Source organism: Apiospora aurea, assembly GCF_038362705.1.
Source record: "Apiospora aurea strain CBS 24483 chromosome Unknown utg000002l_segment0_segment0, whole genome shotgun sequence".
NCBI classification, from domain to species: domain Eukaryota; kingdom Fungi; phylum Ascomycota; class Sordariomycetes; order Amphisphaeriales; family Apiosporaceae; genus Apiospora; species Apiospora aurea.
The window spans coordinates 104108-118506 of NW_027117389.1; the positions used below are offsets into that span (position 1 = coordinate 104108).

Consider the following 14399-nt stretch of genomic DNA (forward strand, 5'->3'; position numbering starts at 1 on the left):
AATCCCTATCCCTTCCTCTACTCTGCATTATCGTCAATAGAACACGGCATACCATTGGTGTGCAATCGATACTTCAGCTCAATAGAGGACCGGCCTGAAATTCACTCGTCCCAAGCCAAGGAACAACCTACCTACCCTCTTTCTCTTTCTCTTCTTTTTTTTCCCCCAGCTTGGTTTCACCTCCCCCTCCACTGCGCACACATCCACTTCTTCATTGTACTTTAAGTAATCAGACGAGTGGCGTGCGCTCAACCAACAGCTGCTGCAGGACCCTCCCAAAACCAGAACAACTACAACCAACTCCCAAAAGCCTCCTCCGACCACCTGCGAACCACCTTCCTACCAACAAACGCCCGCGCCGATACCCATCACCGTCGCCGCACCATGGCCGACAACGCAGAGGCTTCGTCCGACGCCCAGGTCACCTTCAAGGTGAAGACGTCGGGCGATCGCAACCACACCATCACCATGTCCGAGACGGCCTCGGTCCACGACCTCAAGACGAAGCTCGCCGGCTCCGACTTTGAGGACATCCCCATCGAGCGCCAGCGCCTCATCTACTCGGGCCGCGTCATGAAGAACGAGGAGCCCCTCAGCACCTACAAGATCAAGTCGGGCAACACCGTCCACCTCGTCAAGAGCGCCGCCAGCAACCCCGCGCCCGCCCCTCCGGCGTCTTCCTCCACACCCGCCGCCCCCCCAGGTACCGACCAACATGGCCGCCGGCACTGCCAACAACCCTCTGGCTGGCTTGACGGGCGCTAGGTACGCTGGTCTGACCGGCCTGCCCTCGGCAGATATGTTTGGTCCCGACGGTGGTGTAAGCCAAATCCTCTATGACCCGTGATATCGCGAGTTGCAGCAAGCTGACTTTTGTTTTCCGCTGTCTACAGATGGTCGGCTCCATGATGGACGAAGAGCAGATGGCCAACATGCTCAGCAATCCCAACGTGGCCCAACAGATGAACGAGATGATGAACAACGACCAGTTCATCGACATGATGATTCAATCCAACCCTATGTTGCGCAACAACCCCAACGCCCGCGAGATCCTGCGATCGCCCATGTTCCGCCATATGATGACGAACCCTGACGCGCTTCGCAGCGCCGCCCGCATGCAGCGCGCACTCCGAGGCGGCGTCGACGGCCCCGTGACCCCCTTCCCGGCGCCCGGCGTGACGGACAACACCCCCTCCAGCGGCGATAACAACGCCGCAGCAGCCGGTGGCGACAGCAACAACAACAACAACGCTGCTGCCGGACAACAGCCCCCCCCAACAACCCCTTCGACGCCATGTCTTGGGCCGGTCTGGGCGTTCCGGGTGGCCAGGCGCAGGGCGGCAACGCTGCTGCCAGCAATCCCTTCGCCGCTCTCCTCGGTGGCAACCCTTTTATGGGAATGGGTGCTCAGCAGCCTGGTCAACAGCCGGCTGCTGGCACACAACCCGCTGGTGCTACCGGAGGTGCTGGGGACGCTGCCGCTACCGGAACTCAGGCTCAGTCCGGCGACGCAAACTCAGGAGCTAACCCGGCCGGTAACCCTCCCGCCAACCCTTTCGCCGCCTTATTTGGTGGCATGCAAGGAGCCGGTATGGGCGCAGGCGCAGGTGCAGGCGCTGGGGCTACCAACCCCTACGGTCTCCTCCCGGCATGCCCCCGATGTCCAACGAGAGTCTGATGCAGATGATGCAGGCGATGGGCATGGGCGGCTCGCCCGGTGGTGGTTTTTGGCGGCGGCTCCCCCGCGCCCGTCGACAACCGGCCGCCCGAGGAGCGCTATGCGGACCAGCTTAGGCAGCTGAACGATATGGGCTTCTACGACTTTGACCGGAACATTGCTGCGCTGCGGCGGAGCGGCGGGAGCGTGCAGGGCGCGGTCGAGCATCTGCTCAGTTCATGACGGGATAGTGAAGGTTGAACACCGTTCCTCGACTTTTGCGAACGGCCGATATCATGTCGCAACGGGGCATTGGAAGCGTGCGTCGGGTTCGGAAAGCAAGAGGAGGAAGAAGCAAGGGTTCAAGAAGCGACATTTTACTACGCAGGCTTCCATCATCGTGGTCTTTTTTCTGCATCCATTACACTGTCGTCAGGGTATGCAGCAAGCAAGAAAGCAAGCGAGCAAGCAGCACGTATTCCTGGTACCACGAAGAAGAAAGAAGAAGAACGGAGGGTTGGTTTGCCTGACTGCTTCAGAGCGGGTTCATGGCAAACAGGCGGCCGAGGCTGCATCGACGCCAAAAACTACGAGACGACGACAACTGTTCATAATTCGTGCTAGTGGTAATAAATATATCACCTTCTGCTAGGAAATGTCCCATCGGGAGAATCGATGGTGTGCGATTGAGACGTGATGGACAGATGAAGTCTTGGCTTATGTGATGGCGATAGGGGGCCTTGGACTTGGGATTGGAAGACTGATGCATGGTAAAGTTAAGGGAAGGATTGGTAAGTGTGCGGCAAGTGCCCGTCCGAACGATCTCATCGGTCGAAGAACACCCTCTGAAAGCAGCTGAAGTTGGATCTCGATTGTGTCGGTATTGCTGATATCACGATGGGTTTAAGGCAGATTCAAGAGTCTCTCACCTTGCGTAGATGCGTCCGGTATAATGCAAAACATGAGCCCGAACGGGAGCTGTCGCCTGCTCACAGTCACGCGTTAAGGAGATATTTGGTTCTAGATCGCTCATGACGCATGGCCATCTCATGTTGAATATACGAGTTCTTTGAGAGTCATCATTCCTGTTTCCTGCCCCCCCTCTCATGACGAAGACAAGCCAGCATAGGTACGATGCCTTGGAGAAACAACAACTTATGCTCGCTGCTCCCATTTGCCTCATGCGGCAAACCCGAATGGCGAGAGCAAGAATAATTCGCCGCGGGAAGTTCTTCCACAGCTCTGGGATCTTTGGTTTGCGGCAAGTGCGCTGGTATACCCTAAGGGCAGTGGAACAGCTTCTTGGGCCTTTGAGGTGTATGTCTGGGGTGAAAAAGAAGAAAGGAGTTTGGGTTTCTCATGGTACGTATATACTGACGGACTCGTATCCCAGAACGATCAATGAGCGGACCATAGAGATCATCGGCTGGGGCGGGGCGGGCGCTCTGGCACTTCCTATGAGGCTTTGCAACATGATCTTGCCGTGCAAAAACAGAGACGTTACTTGCATATACCATAGAAAGGCCGTCCTTGGTGGCCGTATGATGAGGCCGGGGACCTGCCGAGAGTGAGACTGGCGAGTGTGAGCGTCTTTCCTGTGCGAGTTGCGTCTTGGAAACTCTGAGGGCTGTGTAACCCTCGCCCGGCTTCCGGTGACGGAGGGATGCCCAACATCCTTCCTGCATGGGGGACCGAAAGTCAAAACAGGGGTTGCACAGAGATCAGGTCAGATTCCACGGAAACCGGTGTGTGCCAGATGATCTGCAGATGGCGGGAGACATGCGCGCCGGATGATGCCCGATGCCCGTCGCTGCCGGAGCCGCAGTTCGCATGAGTGCATCGCTTTATATGCGATGAGACTGATATCTACCTGTCATATAGACACGGTCTGGAAATACGACAGGTGATAGATACATCGAACAGGAGATCAGGCATGCATAGTCGTGGATGCATTGGTTACACGCACCATTTTCAAGTCGGTAGATGGAATGAAATTGAGGAACCCATCGGCCTACCGCACCAAGAAGCTGCTGCTGCTGATCTTGAGACTGGCGATCGTGGGAATAGTCCCTACAGATAATGACGCATCATTAAAAATAAACATCAGAGCGGCCGTATAAAATTTCATCCCATCATGTATATGGGCTCTGTTTCCACCACCACGCGTGCCCTTTACTTTCTATATGAGCAAGGTGACGTGCGTTGCCCCTCGAAAAGAAAACCCTGGAATATCTACGGCTGGACAAATGTGAACTTGCTCCCAGATGCTGTGTGGTATATCCTCCTCCAACTCTCCTCCCTTCCACGGCTGGTATCTAAAATGCCTGTATAACGAATGAAGGAAGGAAACGAAGCCCACGGGCTCCCCAAACGCCATACCCTACTGCGATCGCTGGCTAAACCTCCCCCCCAAAAAACACGCTGCAACTCTCTTCATCGCCGTCGATCTTTCATCATCTTTCACCGCCACCACCACCACCATAGCGAGTCCATGTCGCCGCCTTGAACCATGCTTACTTTCCAGTCCAGCCTGCCCGAGCACTACTCGGGCTTCTGAGCATACCAGAAGTACATGTTCCAATACCGATGGACCGAGTCGTCGTTGACGGCCCGCAGCGCCGCCGCGCGCCAAAGCTCGCGCTCGACCTCGTTCAGACCCAACACGGCCAGCGGCTTCCCGCAGAGCGCGGGCAGGACCTCCTGGATGGCGGTGCGGAGGTACCAGCCCGCGAGCCGGAGCTTCTTGTCGCGGGCCCACTGGCCGACGGGGATCTTCTTGACGACGCACTGGACGTTGACGAAGCCCGCGTCCTTCAGGGGCCCGTCGAGGTTCGCGGCGAGGGCCGTGTCGCAGCCGATCCGCCGGAAGGCCTGCTGGAAGAGCTTGTAAAAGTCAAAGGCCGGGTCGTTGGGCGGCATGGTGCCGTCATCGCACTGCATCCAGGCGTGCAGCTCCTGCCACTCGACCCAGCCTCCCGGCTTGAGGTTGGCGAAGGCCTGCTCGCACATCTTGGGCACGTTCTTGAGCACGGCCGACATGGTGCGGAAGTGCACGAGGTCCCAGCCGTCGCCGTTGAGCCACTCGTCCTCGCAGTCGTCGATGAGGAACTTGACGTTGGGCGGCAGCCACACGGGCTGGATGGGCGACAGGTCGATGCCCATGACCTCGGCGCTGGCGAACTGGTCGCCCACTATGCGAACGGTTAGCTGGGCTGATAATCACACAGGCGAGGGTGCCGAGGGACACGTCATATGCGCAGGGCCGAGGCTAAGGTAGGTCAGATTTTGGCGCGGGTGGGTGGGTGGGTGCGCGCAAAGGGATGCCCCCATCGTGGAAAAGCAAGAAATCGTATAAAATGTCATGGGGACTAACCTTCTATTGCCCAGATACCTGTGTCACGCAGAAAGAACTTGGTCAGCAGCTGATGATACCTTACTACTACAAGTGACAAGGGGCGCGCGCATCCTTACCGGTACCGGTGCCGATGTCGATAATCTTCTGGGGGTAGTCCCCGACGGGCGCGTAAAAAGAGCTTTCCGTCAGTCATCTCGAGCATCATGGCGTGCTTCATGTCCTCGCGGCTCTGCTCGAGGTCGTCGTTGGGGATGGGGTAGCGGCCGTGGCGGTAGCTGTGGTAGCGGCGGCCGTTCTCGAACGTGTGGTTGTAGACGCTCGACGAGATCGAGGTCGAGGCGTTGGACGAGTGGGCGTCCCACTCCTCGGGCTCGAACTCGTCGCTGTCGACCGAGTGGTTGTCGCCGGCCGGCTGGATCACGTCCTCGTGGTAGATGCCCTCGTGCCCCGTCGGCGGCGCCTGGTTGGCGTCATTGTCGTCGTCGTCGCCCTCATTCTCGGCGGGTGCTGCTGGCGGCTGCGGCAGGGGCGATGCGACCGTGGTGGCCGGGTCGCGCGCGTCGCGGGTGGTGTCCCGTGATGTCGTTGCTGCGGCGGCTGGTGGTGGTGGTGCTGCTGCTGCTGCTGATGTTGGTACGGGTGCCTCTCCGGCGGATCCTTGGATGGGGTGGGCAGATGGGCCAGCTTGCTGTGGAGTGGACGAAGACATGGTTTATGCTTTTGGTTTTGTTTTATTTTGTTTTATTTCTTTTTTTTTCTCCTGCAGGTTCCCACGAATGGGGAATTGGCGGGCGGTTCAACTTCAACTAGGCAGGCACTCAACACGGATTTCTGAACTTTTGCGCAAAAAAAAAAAAAAAAAAAACAAGGCACGGCGAGAGAAGGCACGCAAGAGAGGGCTCTGCTTGGAAGATGGGGAAAATGGCGAAAGGAGGCGCGCGCGGGAAAAATATCCATCGAGAGGAGTTAGCAGCAAATAGGACGGGCGGGATGGAATCAATTGCTGCTACGTGGATGCGAGTTCTAAACTCCATTCAGATGCTATGTCCGGCCGATGGGTGCTGGGCAAGTAGGTATGTATGATGAGGATTTCAGTGGGAACAGGGGTCGGGACGTTGAGGAGGGGGAGGGGGCCAAATAGTTCCAGCCTCGGAGGAATGATATTTCAATGGGCGGGACATGGGTTGGGTTGGGTTATGACATCCACGAGTGGATGGGATGGGCGACGATGGCGGCGGCTCGGTGGGCGGTCATCATCGGCGGATTATGGATGTATGTATGTATGTATGGACTGATGATACTGATTGATCTAGCTGATGACTGGTGGCATAGAGAGAGGGGGGAGAGAGAGACAAGTCACCTAGGTATGTAGGTATGCAGGTAGGTATCCCGACTCGACTTCCAAGCAACATTGGAATCGGATCATCATCTGATGTGATTCCAAATGATGATTTGGTTTGGCAAATACCTATCCAGCTAGCCAGCCAGCATCGCGCGCGAATCGTGTTGGACCAGGGTCCAAGGCACAAGGTCCAAGGTCCGAGAGAGGGGGAAGTCGAGACGATGCTGGACTGGACTCGGGAAGGAGGGGCAATATGCAAAGAAGTGTGCGCGACTGCGACATGATAAAAAATAGGGTGGTCTACGGTGGTCCCGACGTGGAGTCCTTCTGTCCTTTTGGCACATCATCTTTTCTATTTTCTCCTCGGACGACAGGGTTCTGGAGGGGCCTGAGGTGGCATTGGCCAAGGCGTGCGTCGGTCGGTTGCCATCCCACCTGCCATGATTGACTACCCAGGTTGAGACTACAGTTCTGACTACATCATGTAGTCACCGAAACTGCAGTAAGCTGCCCGGGTGTGCATCTCCCATGTGCTGTCGATCACGGAATGACGATGGTAGGAGAGGTGGATATGTGCCTGTAGGCAGAACCAATGGAGGGGCCTCGGCTGTACTCACTCCTCAGCAGTAGCGCGGGGCTGGTAAGCTTCAAGTGTCTGATATGGACATTTTTCTGGATTTTGGACAGCTTACAAGGCACTATTCCATTCAATGTTCCCATTGCATCTTGTGTGTCCGACGTAGCACTGCGTGGCCTGCCTATTGCATCCGCAGACCTCGGAAGCATGTATCAGACCCTGTGCAAGGTGACCTGTTGCACGACATGGGCGGTCCGCTCCTCGGCTGCAATCGAGGTGAAGCAAGCGAGGTAAGATGCAGTTTCCAACGCGGTCCGTTCCCTTGGATGTTACTCACCTACCTGCAGGTAACTAATGGCCCTGGATACATGCAGCTAGGCATCGTATGAGTCTAAACATTAGGTAGTCGAATGGTCCATAGTGGCTTTTCGTCATGCCCTGCTGAGCCTCCTCAAACAAAGATGAGTCGCCGGTGCGGAAGAAAATAGCCAAACTTAGTAAAACATGCGTCAGCTAGGACTCGAGTGTTGAAAGAGGACAGGACAAGCGTGCTGGCTGCCCAGTAGTTACTCGATTGGGCACGCTGGAGAAAAGCTGATAGGCCCTCGGAGTTGTACAGAGTCCAAAGGCCTTCTGGGATTTGCGTATTGTAATTTACACACGCGTCGGATTGAATTTTATCTGGTCTCATGACAGGCCAGCTCACCGTCGCCAGAGACATTGGCCTCGGCATTGGGTAAATTCTGTCCAGGACGGGGCCTAACAATGACCCATGTTATATCCCATGTTATATCCCATGTTACATCCCATGCAGGTCTCGTTCCTCGATCACGTGGGGCTGCCGCTGCTGTCTTTCTTTCCCATGGCATTGTGCAATCAACGCGAGGACACAGGCTCGGCTCGACTCCGACTCCGACTCCAATCGGGCACGACTGCCTCCGGCCACCTTAGCCTAGACCTTTTTTTTTCTCCGGATCTGTCGCTGTCGAAAAACCGACACGTACAGTGTCTTGCGTCCCAACAAGGAAACACACGCATCTGACATGACGAACCACCCGAACGAACCATGACCTTGACAGGAAACGGCCGTCCTGCACATCTTCTTTAGCATAGGAATCGAATCAAAATAAAGACTACGAAGCTACCTCAGGTGGCGGGCCATCACCGCGCCGTCCGTCGCCAATCACGAGACGGCCGTGTCTGTAGCCAATCTCTCACCGAAATTTCCCAATCTCTTCCAACATGCTTCCTCCAGGTGATATCCACGGCACTGCCCGTCCATCAGCCACGTGGTGGTGCAGTCTTCTGTCCTCTTCTCGAAAGCGGCCGAAGGCGAGATATATGGATCGACAACCCAACGCACCGGCAAATATCGAAATCCCCCGTAGGTATGTATGCATGCTTGCAGGCGTATAGGGGCTCCTGACCACTGACAACAGCAGCTGCTAACATCCAATACCGGTATATCTGGCTGGAGGCCATGGCTTCCCGTGTCATGTTGATGTCACACAAGGATAAACTTCCGTCCCCCCCCAGTTATCTGAGACCAATGCATGGATGGGCATGGCCATCCATCGGGCCTGCATGCGTGAGCTTCGTTGGGTATCTCTGTCTCCCTTGGCCCTGCCAGCAAGCGGCGGTCAATGAATTGCGCCGGCAACAAGCGAACAAGAAAGCACAGTCGGCAGAGCGACCAGACCCCCAACGTCAAGATTGCACTACGACAATCCCGGCGTCGATTGTTACCCCGAGTCCTGGCGATTTTACTCCTAGTCTCATGCTTTCTCTGCCGTTCCATGACCCCGGCTTCTCTTGCTTACTCAATCTTACTGAGCAGTAAGTAATTTGCTAGATTGGTGAAGCATAGCTTAGACGTTAGGCGGCTTGCCATGTTTGGGGTTGGCATGGGGAAATGGCCCGACTAGAGCCTGGGCCTGGCGGTCTAACAAGGTGGCTGACACTGCTGCTGCTACTCTACTCACTCACCGTTGATAGCGAGCAGTCATGTTTGAGGTGTCAATGGAGGAGGTTCGGCCATGGATTAGGGATCATGGACTGGACTGGATCGATTGATACCAGTGGACGGGCTTTAGAACAAAGCGGGGGTTGTTTCTGGAAGAACATGACACAAGCATCCCTGGTCCAGCATGATCCTGGGCCGCTCAAGCCAATAGGCCTCTGAAGAAACGGTGACATTTCTGCATCCGAAAAAGGCAAGTCTGATCTCTCGGTCTAGTAGTAGGCGAGTTGCGAGTAGCAATGCGTTCCATGGCTATCTTTATTTTGTTTGTTCTTTTGTTGACATTGTTCAATTGCTCTCTGCTCTCTGCTCTCTGCTCTCTGCTCTGCCCTATGCAAAAGAGAAGAAGGAGGCGGCGGAACCTGGCTGTCTGCCTGTCTTAAAGTGTGTGGACTTGCCGACACCCGACACCCGATGCTCATTAACGCGAGGCCGTATTTCTGGCCTACAGAATGCAGATGCAGATACGCATCCACGATGTACACATGCGTGTATGTATGTACCCAGCATGCCGTGGGTAGGACCAGATAGATTAAACTGGCCGCGCCGGAGGAGACCTTCTCAATCGCGGCAAGATAGACCCAGTGACTCGCTAGTCATGTATCGTGTCACTGTTGCTGTGGCTCTCGTCCTGGCCTGACTAAAGCCTAACCTAATAAGACACAACCGCCATGCTGCTCTGACATGGCATCCTTCTGTTACGTCGTGGCTGGATCTCTGCCAGCGCTGGCTGATGGGAATTGTCTGACTGTATGATGTATGTACGCACAGTAAACAATCGATTGATCCTTGGATTCCACCAAAGGCCACTCTCAAGCAATGCCCAACAACGTCACCTTCCTTCCCTGCCGGAGACGCTCTGGATTTTGGCCGAAATTCTCCGGGACCCCGGTCCGAGAACGCTTGCCAAACTCGAGCAACAGTCCGACCAACCCATGCAGAAAGCACACAACACAGGAAAGAGAAAGAAGAAGAAGAAGAAAAAAACTGCGCTCATGCTCACGACGCTCCGCGCTCATGCAAGGAAGGACATATCCGCCCGCGCTCGCTTCGGTGCCCCCAGGGCCGCAGCTAGTCCTTGCGTGTCTGTGTCTGCCTTTGATTAAAGTCGCTCGCGGTGCTACACTTTCATGTACACTGCCTTTTACCCCCGCCAATCCGGGCCTCGGTGACCTGGGTGGCCGCAACAGCCATCTGCATGGCAAAAGTTTTGCCGTTACATGCATTCATTGCCTGCGGCAACAAGCGCCCGTGGATGATAGTGAGCGTCGAGCTGCGATGAGACACTGGTCACTTTCGAGTTTCCCGCTTGGGACTACCTAGTTGGTGTTCTGCCAGCCATTATGAAAGCGGAAGCGGCCCCTCTGCGCCTCAGCAATCGTCTTTCTTGAGCAAAAAGTCGACCTCCGCTCCGGCTAAGGCAAAGCAGAGCAACTTTAGCGCGACCACCAAATCTGTGACATGCATGTACTTATGAACTTACCTCGCTCCTCAGCTGTCGACACTAACCTTAGCACCAACCCCCAAGCCTGCCTATATCGCGATATGTCAAAATCCCCAAGCCCCAAGCGCGCAAGGATCCCCGATAGTGCGCTTCCCTAAACGTCCATGATCGCTTAAAGGACCCGACCCCAAGGCCCAAGCCAGCACCGGCAGCACCAGAACCAGAACCAGTCGCCTTGGCCATCCATGATACCTAGCCCAGGGCAAAGCAGACGCGCGCTAGGTATCACAAGTGATGGAAGTCAGACCATGAGTGCCTTTGTCTGGCCATCACTTGTACCGTACCCTGCGCTCTACATACTGCCCAGGTGCCCTCAGCAGTAGACTACCTACCCTACAGCTTACCCAGCTTACCCTACTTACCCTACTTACCCTACTGGGCTCCCACTGGCCAATGGAGACAGCCGCCTTACTCAAAGCAGCCTCTGCAGCGACCCACAAACCCAAAGTGCCCAGCAAAAGAGGGAGCAAAAGTACGAACTAGGCGGTCAGTTTTCCCTGGTCTCCTCCATTCCTGGGCCCATTAATCGGAGCTAGTCGAATATGTGTATCACCGGTAGACGACATGAGAATCATTGAGCACAACCAAAGAGTGGGAAAGTCCAAAGACATCGATCATCCAGGACACCTGTTTCCCCACGCGCGCTACTGTAGCCAGGACTGTAGCTACAGTATACCTGCTACTGACGGCTTTCCTGATACGCTACTCACCAGACAACTACTTGGCCCGTTCGTACCCTCTCTTCCGTGCCTCTCTCCTCTTTGTCGTGATGCGTCTTGGCGTATGGTACATGGCTACTAGCTGGCCAAGTATAGTCGCAGCCCCAGCCAGTGCGTCTGTGTCTTTGTCTGTCTGTGTGTGTGTGTGTGTGTGCCTGCCCTCACGATCTCACATCGAGGGTAGGCTACGCACATCGTCTCAGTTGCCCACCTTCCCGCAACCTACCTGCCTGCCCTTCCACCTTCCTTCCTTCCTGGCTCGCTCGGTGCGGACCCTTGCTCCAACCCGCTTGTTACCAACCACAAGATGCCGCCGCCGCTTGGCCGTTGCTACTGCTGCTGCTGCTGGTCGGCTGGATTTGCTGGCTCCTCTCGAAACGGAGGAGAGGGGGGGGGACCCTGACCCTGGCGCAGGATGCTGCTGGTCCTGTCCACTTCGACCTGCCTCCACCCCCAGCCTGGCCATTATGTCATGCATGCCAATCCGACGGTGCTGATCTCGGAGCTTCGACGATGCCACTTACTTCTCGGGAGATGAAAATATCTCTACTAACCCTGGAACGGTGCTCGCACCCGCCCGCAGCCCCTCCTCCTCTCTGTGATGCGTTTTAGACAGAACAGAAATCAGTACCAGCATGTAAGTACCGTATATGTAAGTAGGCAGCATGTAAATGTGATTTCCGGTCTTCGCTTTCTGCTCCACTATACTGGCTCAGCCCTGCCTTCACGTCCACCTCGCTCACTCTCTTATTACCTTACTTACACGCGCGCGCTCTCACGCACTTTTGCGCCCAACCCCCACACACGCACACACACACACACATACACCCGGCCACTCACTCGCTCGTGCTCATACACACATACCTCACACACGCATAGGTCCAGTCCGCTGTCAAATCGCTGGATAAGGTTTTCGCTACAGCCCGCCTTAAACCCGGTTGACTGAGTGCTTGCTTCTGTACCTCGGATCAGACCCGAGACATCCAGAGACGAGAGAAAGAACACACCGATAGGACCGACGTCTCCGACCCGTCTTTATTTTGACTCTGGTTGAAAAAGAGAGAGAAAAAAACCCGGTCTTGTGGCTATAATACCTTTCATACGTTTGCTCCGTGGGGGGGCAGTCATCATGCTTCTGACTCGACACTGTCGGCGGTGTTGTTATTACTCTACTTACATCTTGCCCCTACTCTCACTCTCACTCTGAGCTGGACACTCCCGTACACGTCGCTCCGTCCAACACACCCGCATCGTCTCGTCGCTAACATCGCTTCCCGCGGACAAGGGGCGGCTGTGAGATTGGTTGCTTACATCCGACATACATCATACTGAAGGTTTCTGGCTTCTTGCCTTTCCTTCTCCCTCTCCTTCTCTTCGGACCTCTTCCGAACTCGGATGCTGTCTACTACGTCTGAACATCCTCTGTTCCCTCCTCCTTGTCGACCACCACCATCACAGACCACGACGACATCGACGACGCCGGACAATTTTGTGTTCTGATCTCCTCCCTCTTGATCACTGCCACTCCAGTCTGTGGGCAGCACGTACTGCTATACTGTTTATCCTCCTCCTCCGTCCTCCTTACTACCTCTTCATCCTCCTACTACATCCCTTTCCACACACGCACACACACAATGAGTTCGTCCTCCCGGAAACGCATCGCCACCAGCGGCGTCTACTTCACCAATGCCGTCTACTTCCCGAACCACAAAATCTACAGCGGCTTCACGCCCGGCATGATGAACTACAGCTGCATCAGCCACGTCTTCTACGGCTTCGCCAGCGTGGCCATGGACGGATCCATCTTTGTAAGTTTTGAACATACCTGACGGGCAACGAGAGAAAGATGGATGGAAGTGATGCTTCCCCTCTCTATCCCCCAATGTCCCACGGGTTCGCAAACGGTCTCAGACATGGTCTCGGTACCAAGTCCCCGGGACCGATTATCGAACCTTCCACCCCATACCATGACGACGACGCCCCCTTACCCCAAAAGATTCTTCGAGACAAGACATACAGAGCAGAGACCACCGGAAGCTGACACCCACCCAAAAACCACAGCTCAGTGACGAGTGGGCCGACACCCAAGCCCCCTGCGACGGCGTCCAGGGCGGCCTGGGCTCGCTGATGCACCTGAAGCAGGCGCACCCGCACCTGCGCGTCGTGCTGTCGGTGGGCGGCGGCGCAGGGGCGAGCGAGGCCTTTCCGCTCGTGGCGGCCAGCGCGCTGCTGCGGGACAACTTTGCGCGCTCGGCCAAGGGGCTGGTCGAGGCGTCGGGGCTGGATGGGATCGATAGTGAGTTTTTTTGAGACATTTTCTTTTTTTTTTCCCTCCTTGTTCTTCGATGGGTTTGCCGCACCCGCACCGGGCTGAGCGAGTCCGCAAAACAAGAGGGTGGGAGGACCAGGGTGAGAGGGTTCCTCCTTGCCTCACCTCCTGTTTCCCCTTTTCGTGTGAGCTGGGATTTTACCCTCCACTCTGCCCCTGTCCTTTGAGAAGAACATCCACCTACAGAATCTCCGAGACTTCTCCGATGTTTCTCTCATACGATGTCCAAACCAAGATACATCAGTTGCCATCATCGGCTACTGTGACCAAACTCGAAAAGAAAACCCCCAACTAACCTTTCCCCTCTAGTCTACTGGGAATACCCCTCGGACCCGCAACAAGGCGCCGACTTCGTCGCCCTCCTGGACGCGGTGCGGCAGTGGCTGCCCGACGACCAGTTCCTCGTGACGGCGGCGCTGCCCGCGGACCGATCGCTACTCAGCTGCGTCGACGTGCGCGCCGCGGCGTCGTACCTCGACAGCGTCAACCTGATGGCGTACGACTTCTACGGGCCCTGGACGCACCGGAGCGGGCACCACGCGCAGCTGTACTCCATGTCGTCCTCTTCCTCCACCTCCTCCTCCACCTCCAAGGACAAAGGAGACGATAGTCCCTCGGCAGCCGGAGCCGTGGCGCACCTGCTGAGCCGCGGCTGCCCGGCGTCCCGTATCAACCTGGGCATCCCCGTCTACGGCCGCAGCTTCCTGGGCGTGACGGGCCCGGGCCACCGGCCCAAGGGCGGGCACGGCGGCGAGGACGGGACGGGGGCGTTCGAGTACCACCAGCTGCCGCGCCGCGGGGCGAAGGAGGTCACGGACAAGCGCGTGGGCGCAGCGAGCTGCGTCGGCGGGGACGGGGGTTCGTGAGTTACGATAACCCGGACACGGTCAAGATGA

At 56.3% G+C, this 14399-nt stretch overlaps 3 protein-coding genes across 3 annotated transcripts; 2 read left to right on the forward strand and 1 right to left on the reverse strand.

The window, feature by feature from the left end:
* Nucleotides 1-384: 384 nt before the first annotated feature.
* On the forward strand, nucleotides 385-1900 carry PG986_002425 (ubiquitin domain-containing protein DSK2; the record flags this gene model as incomplete). The annotated part of the gene is made up of 4 exons (XM_066838647.1): nucleotides 385-633; nucleotides 704-820; nucleotides 894-1672; nucleotides 1693-1900. The coding sequence occupies 4 exons, from the start codon at nucleotides 385-387 to the stop codon at nucleotides 1898-1900; spliced, it is 1353 nt and encodes a 450-aa protein (XP_066703711.1).
* A 2298-nt stretch (nucleotides 1901-4198) lies between these two features.
* On the reverse strand, nucleotides 4199-5721 carry PG986_002426 (uncharacterized protein; the record flags this gene model as incomplete). Its single annotated transcript, XM_066838648.1, has 3 exons — nucleotides 4199-4848; nucleotides 5031-5089; nucleotides 5129-5721. The coding sequence occupies 3 exons, from the start codon at nucleotides 5719-5721 to the stop codon at nucleotides 4199-4201; spliced, it is 1302 nt and encodes a 433-aa protein (XP_066703712.1).
* Nucleotides 5722-12808: 7087 nt separating this feature from the next.
* PG986_002427 (family 18 glycoside hydrolase) lies at nucleotides 12809-14369 on the forward strand (the record flags this gene model as incomplete). Its single annotated transcript, XM_066838649.1, has 3 exons — nucleotides 12809-12982; nucleotides 13236-13470; nucleotides 13813-14369. The coding sequence occupies 3 exons, from the start codon at nucleotides 12809-12811 to the stop codon at nucleotides 14367-14369; spliced, it is 966 nt and encodes a 321-aa protein (XP_066703713.1).
* Nucleotides 14370-14399: the final 30 nt, after the last annotated feature.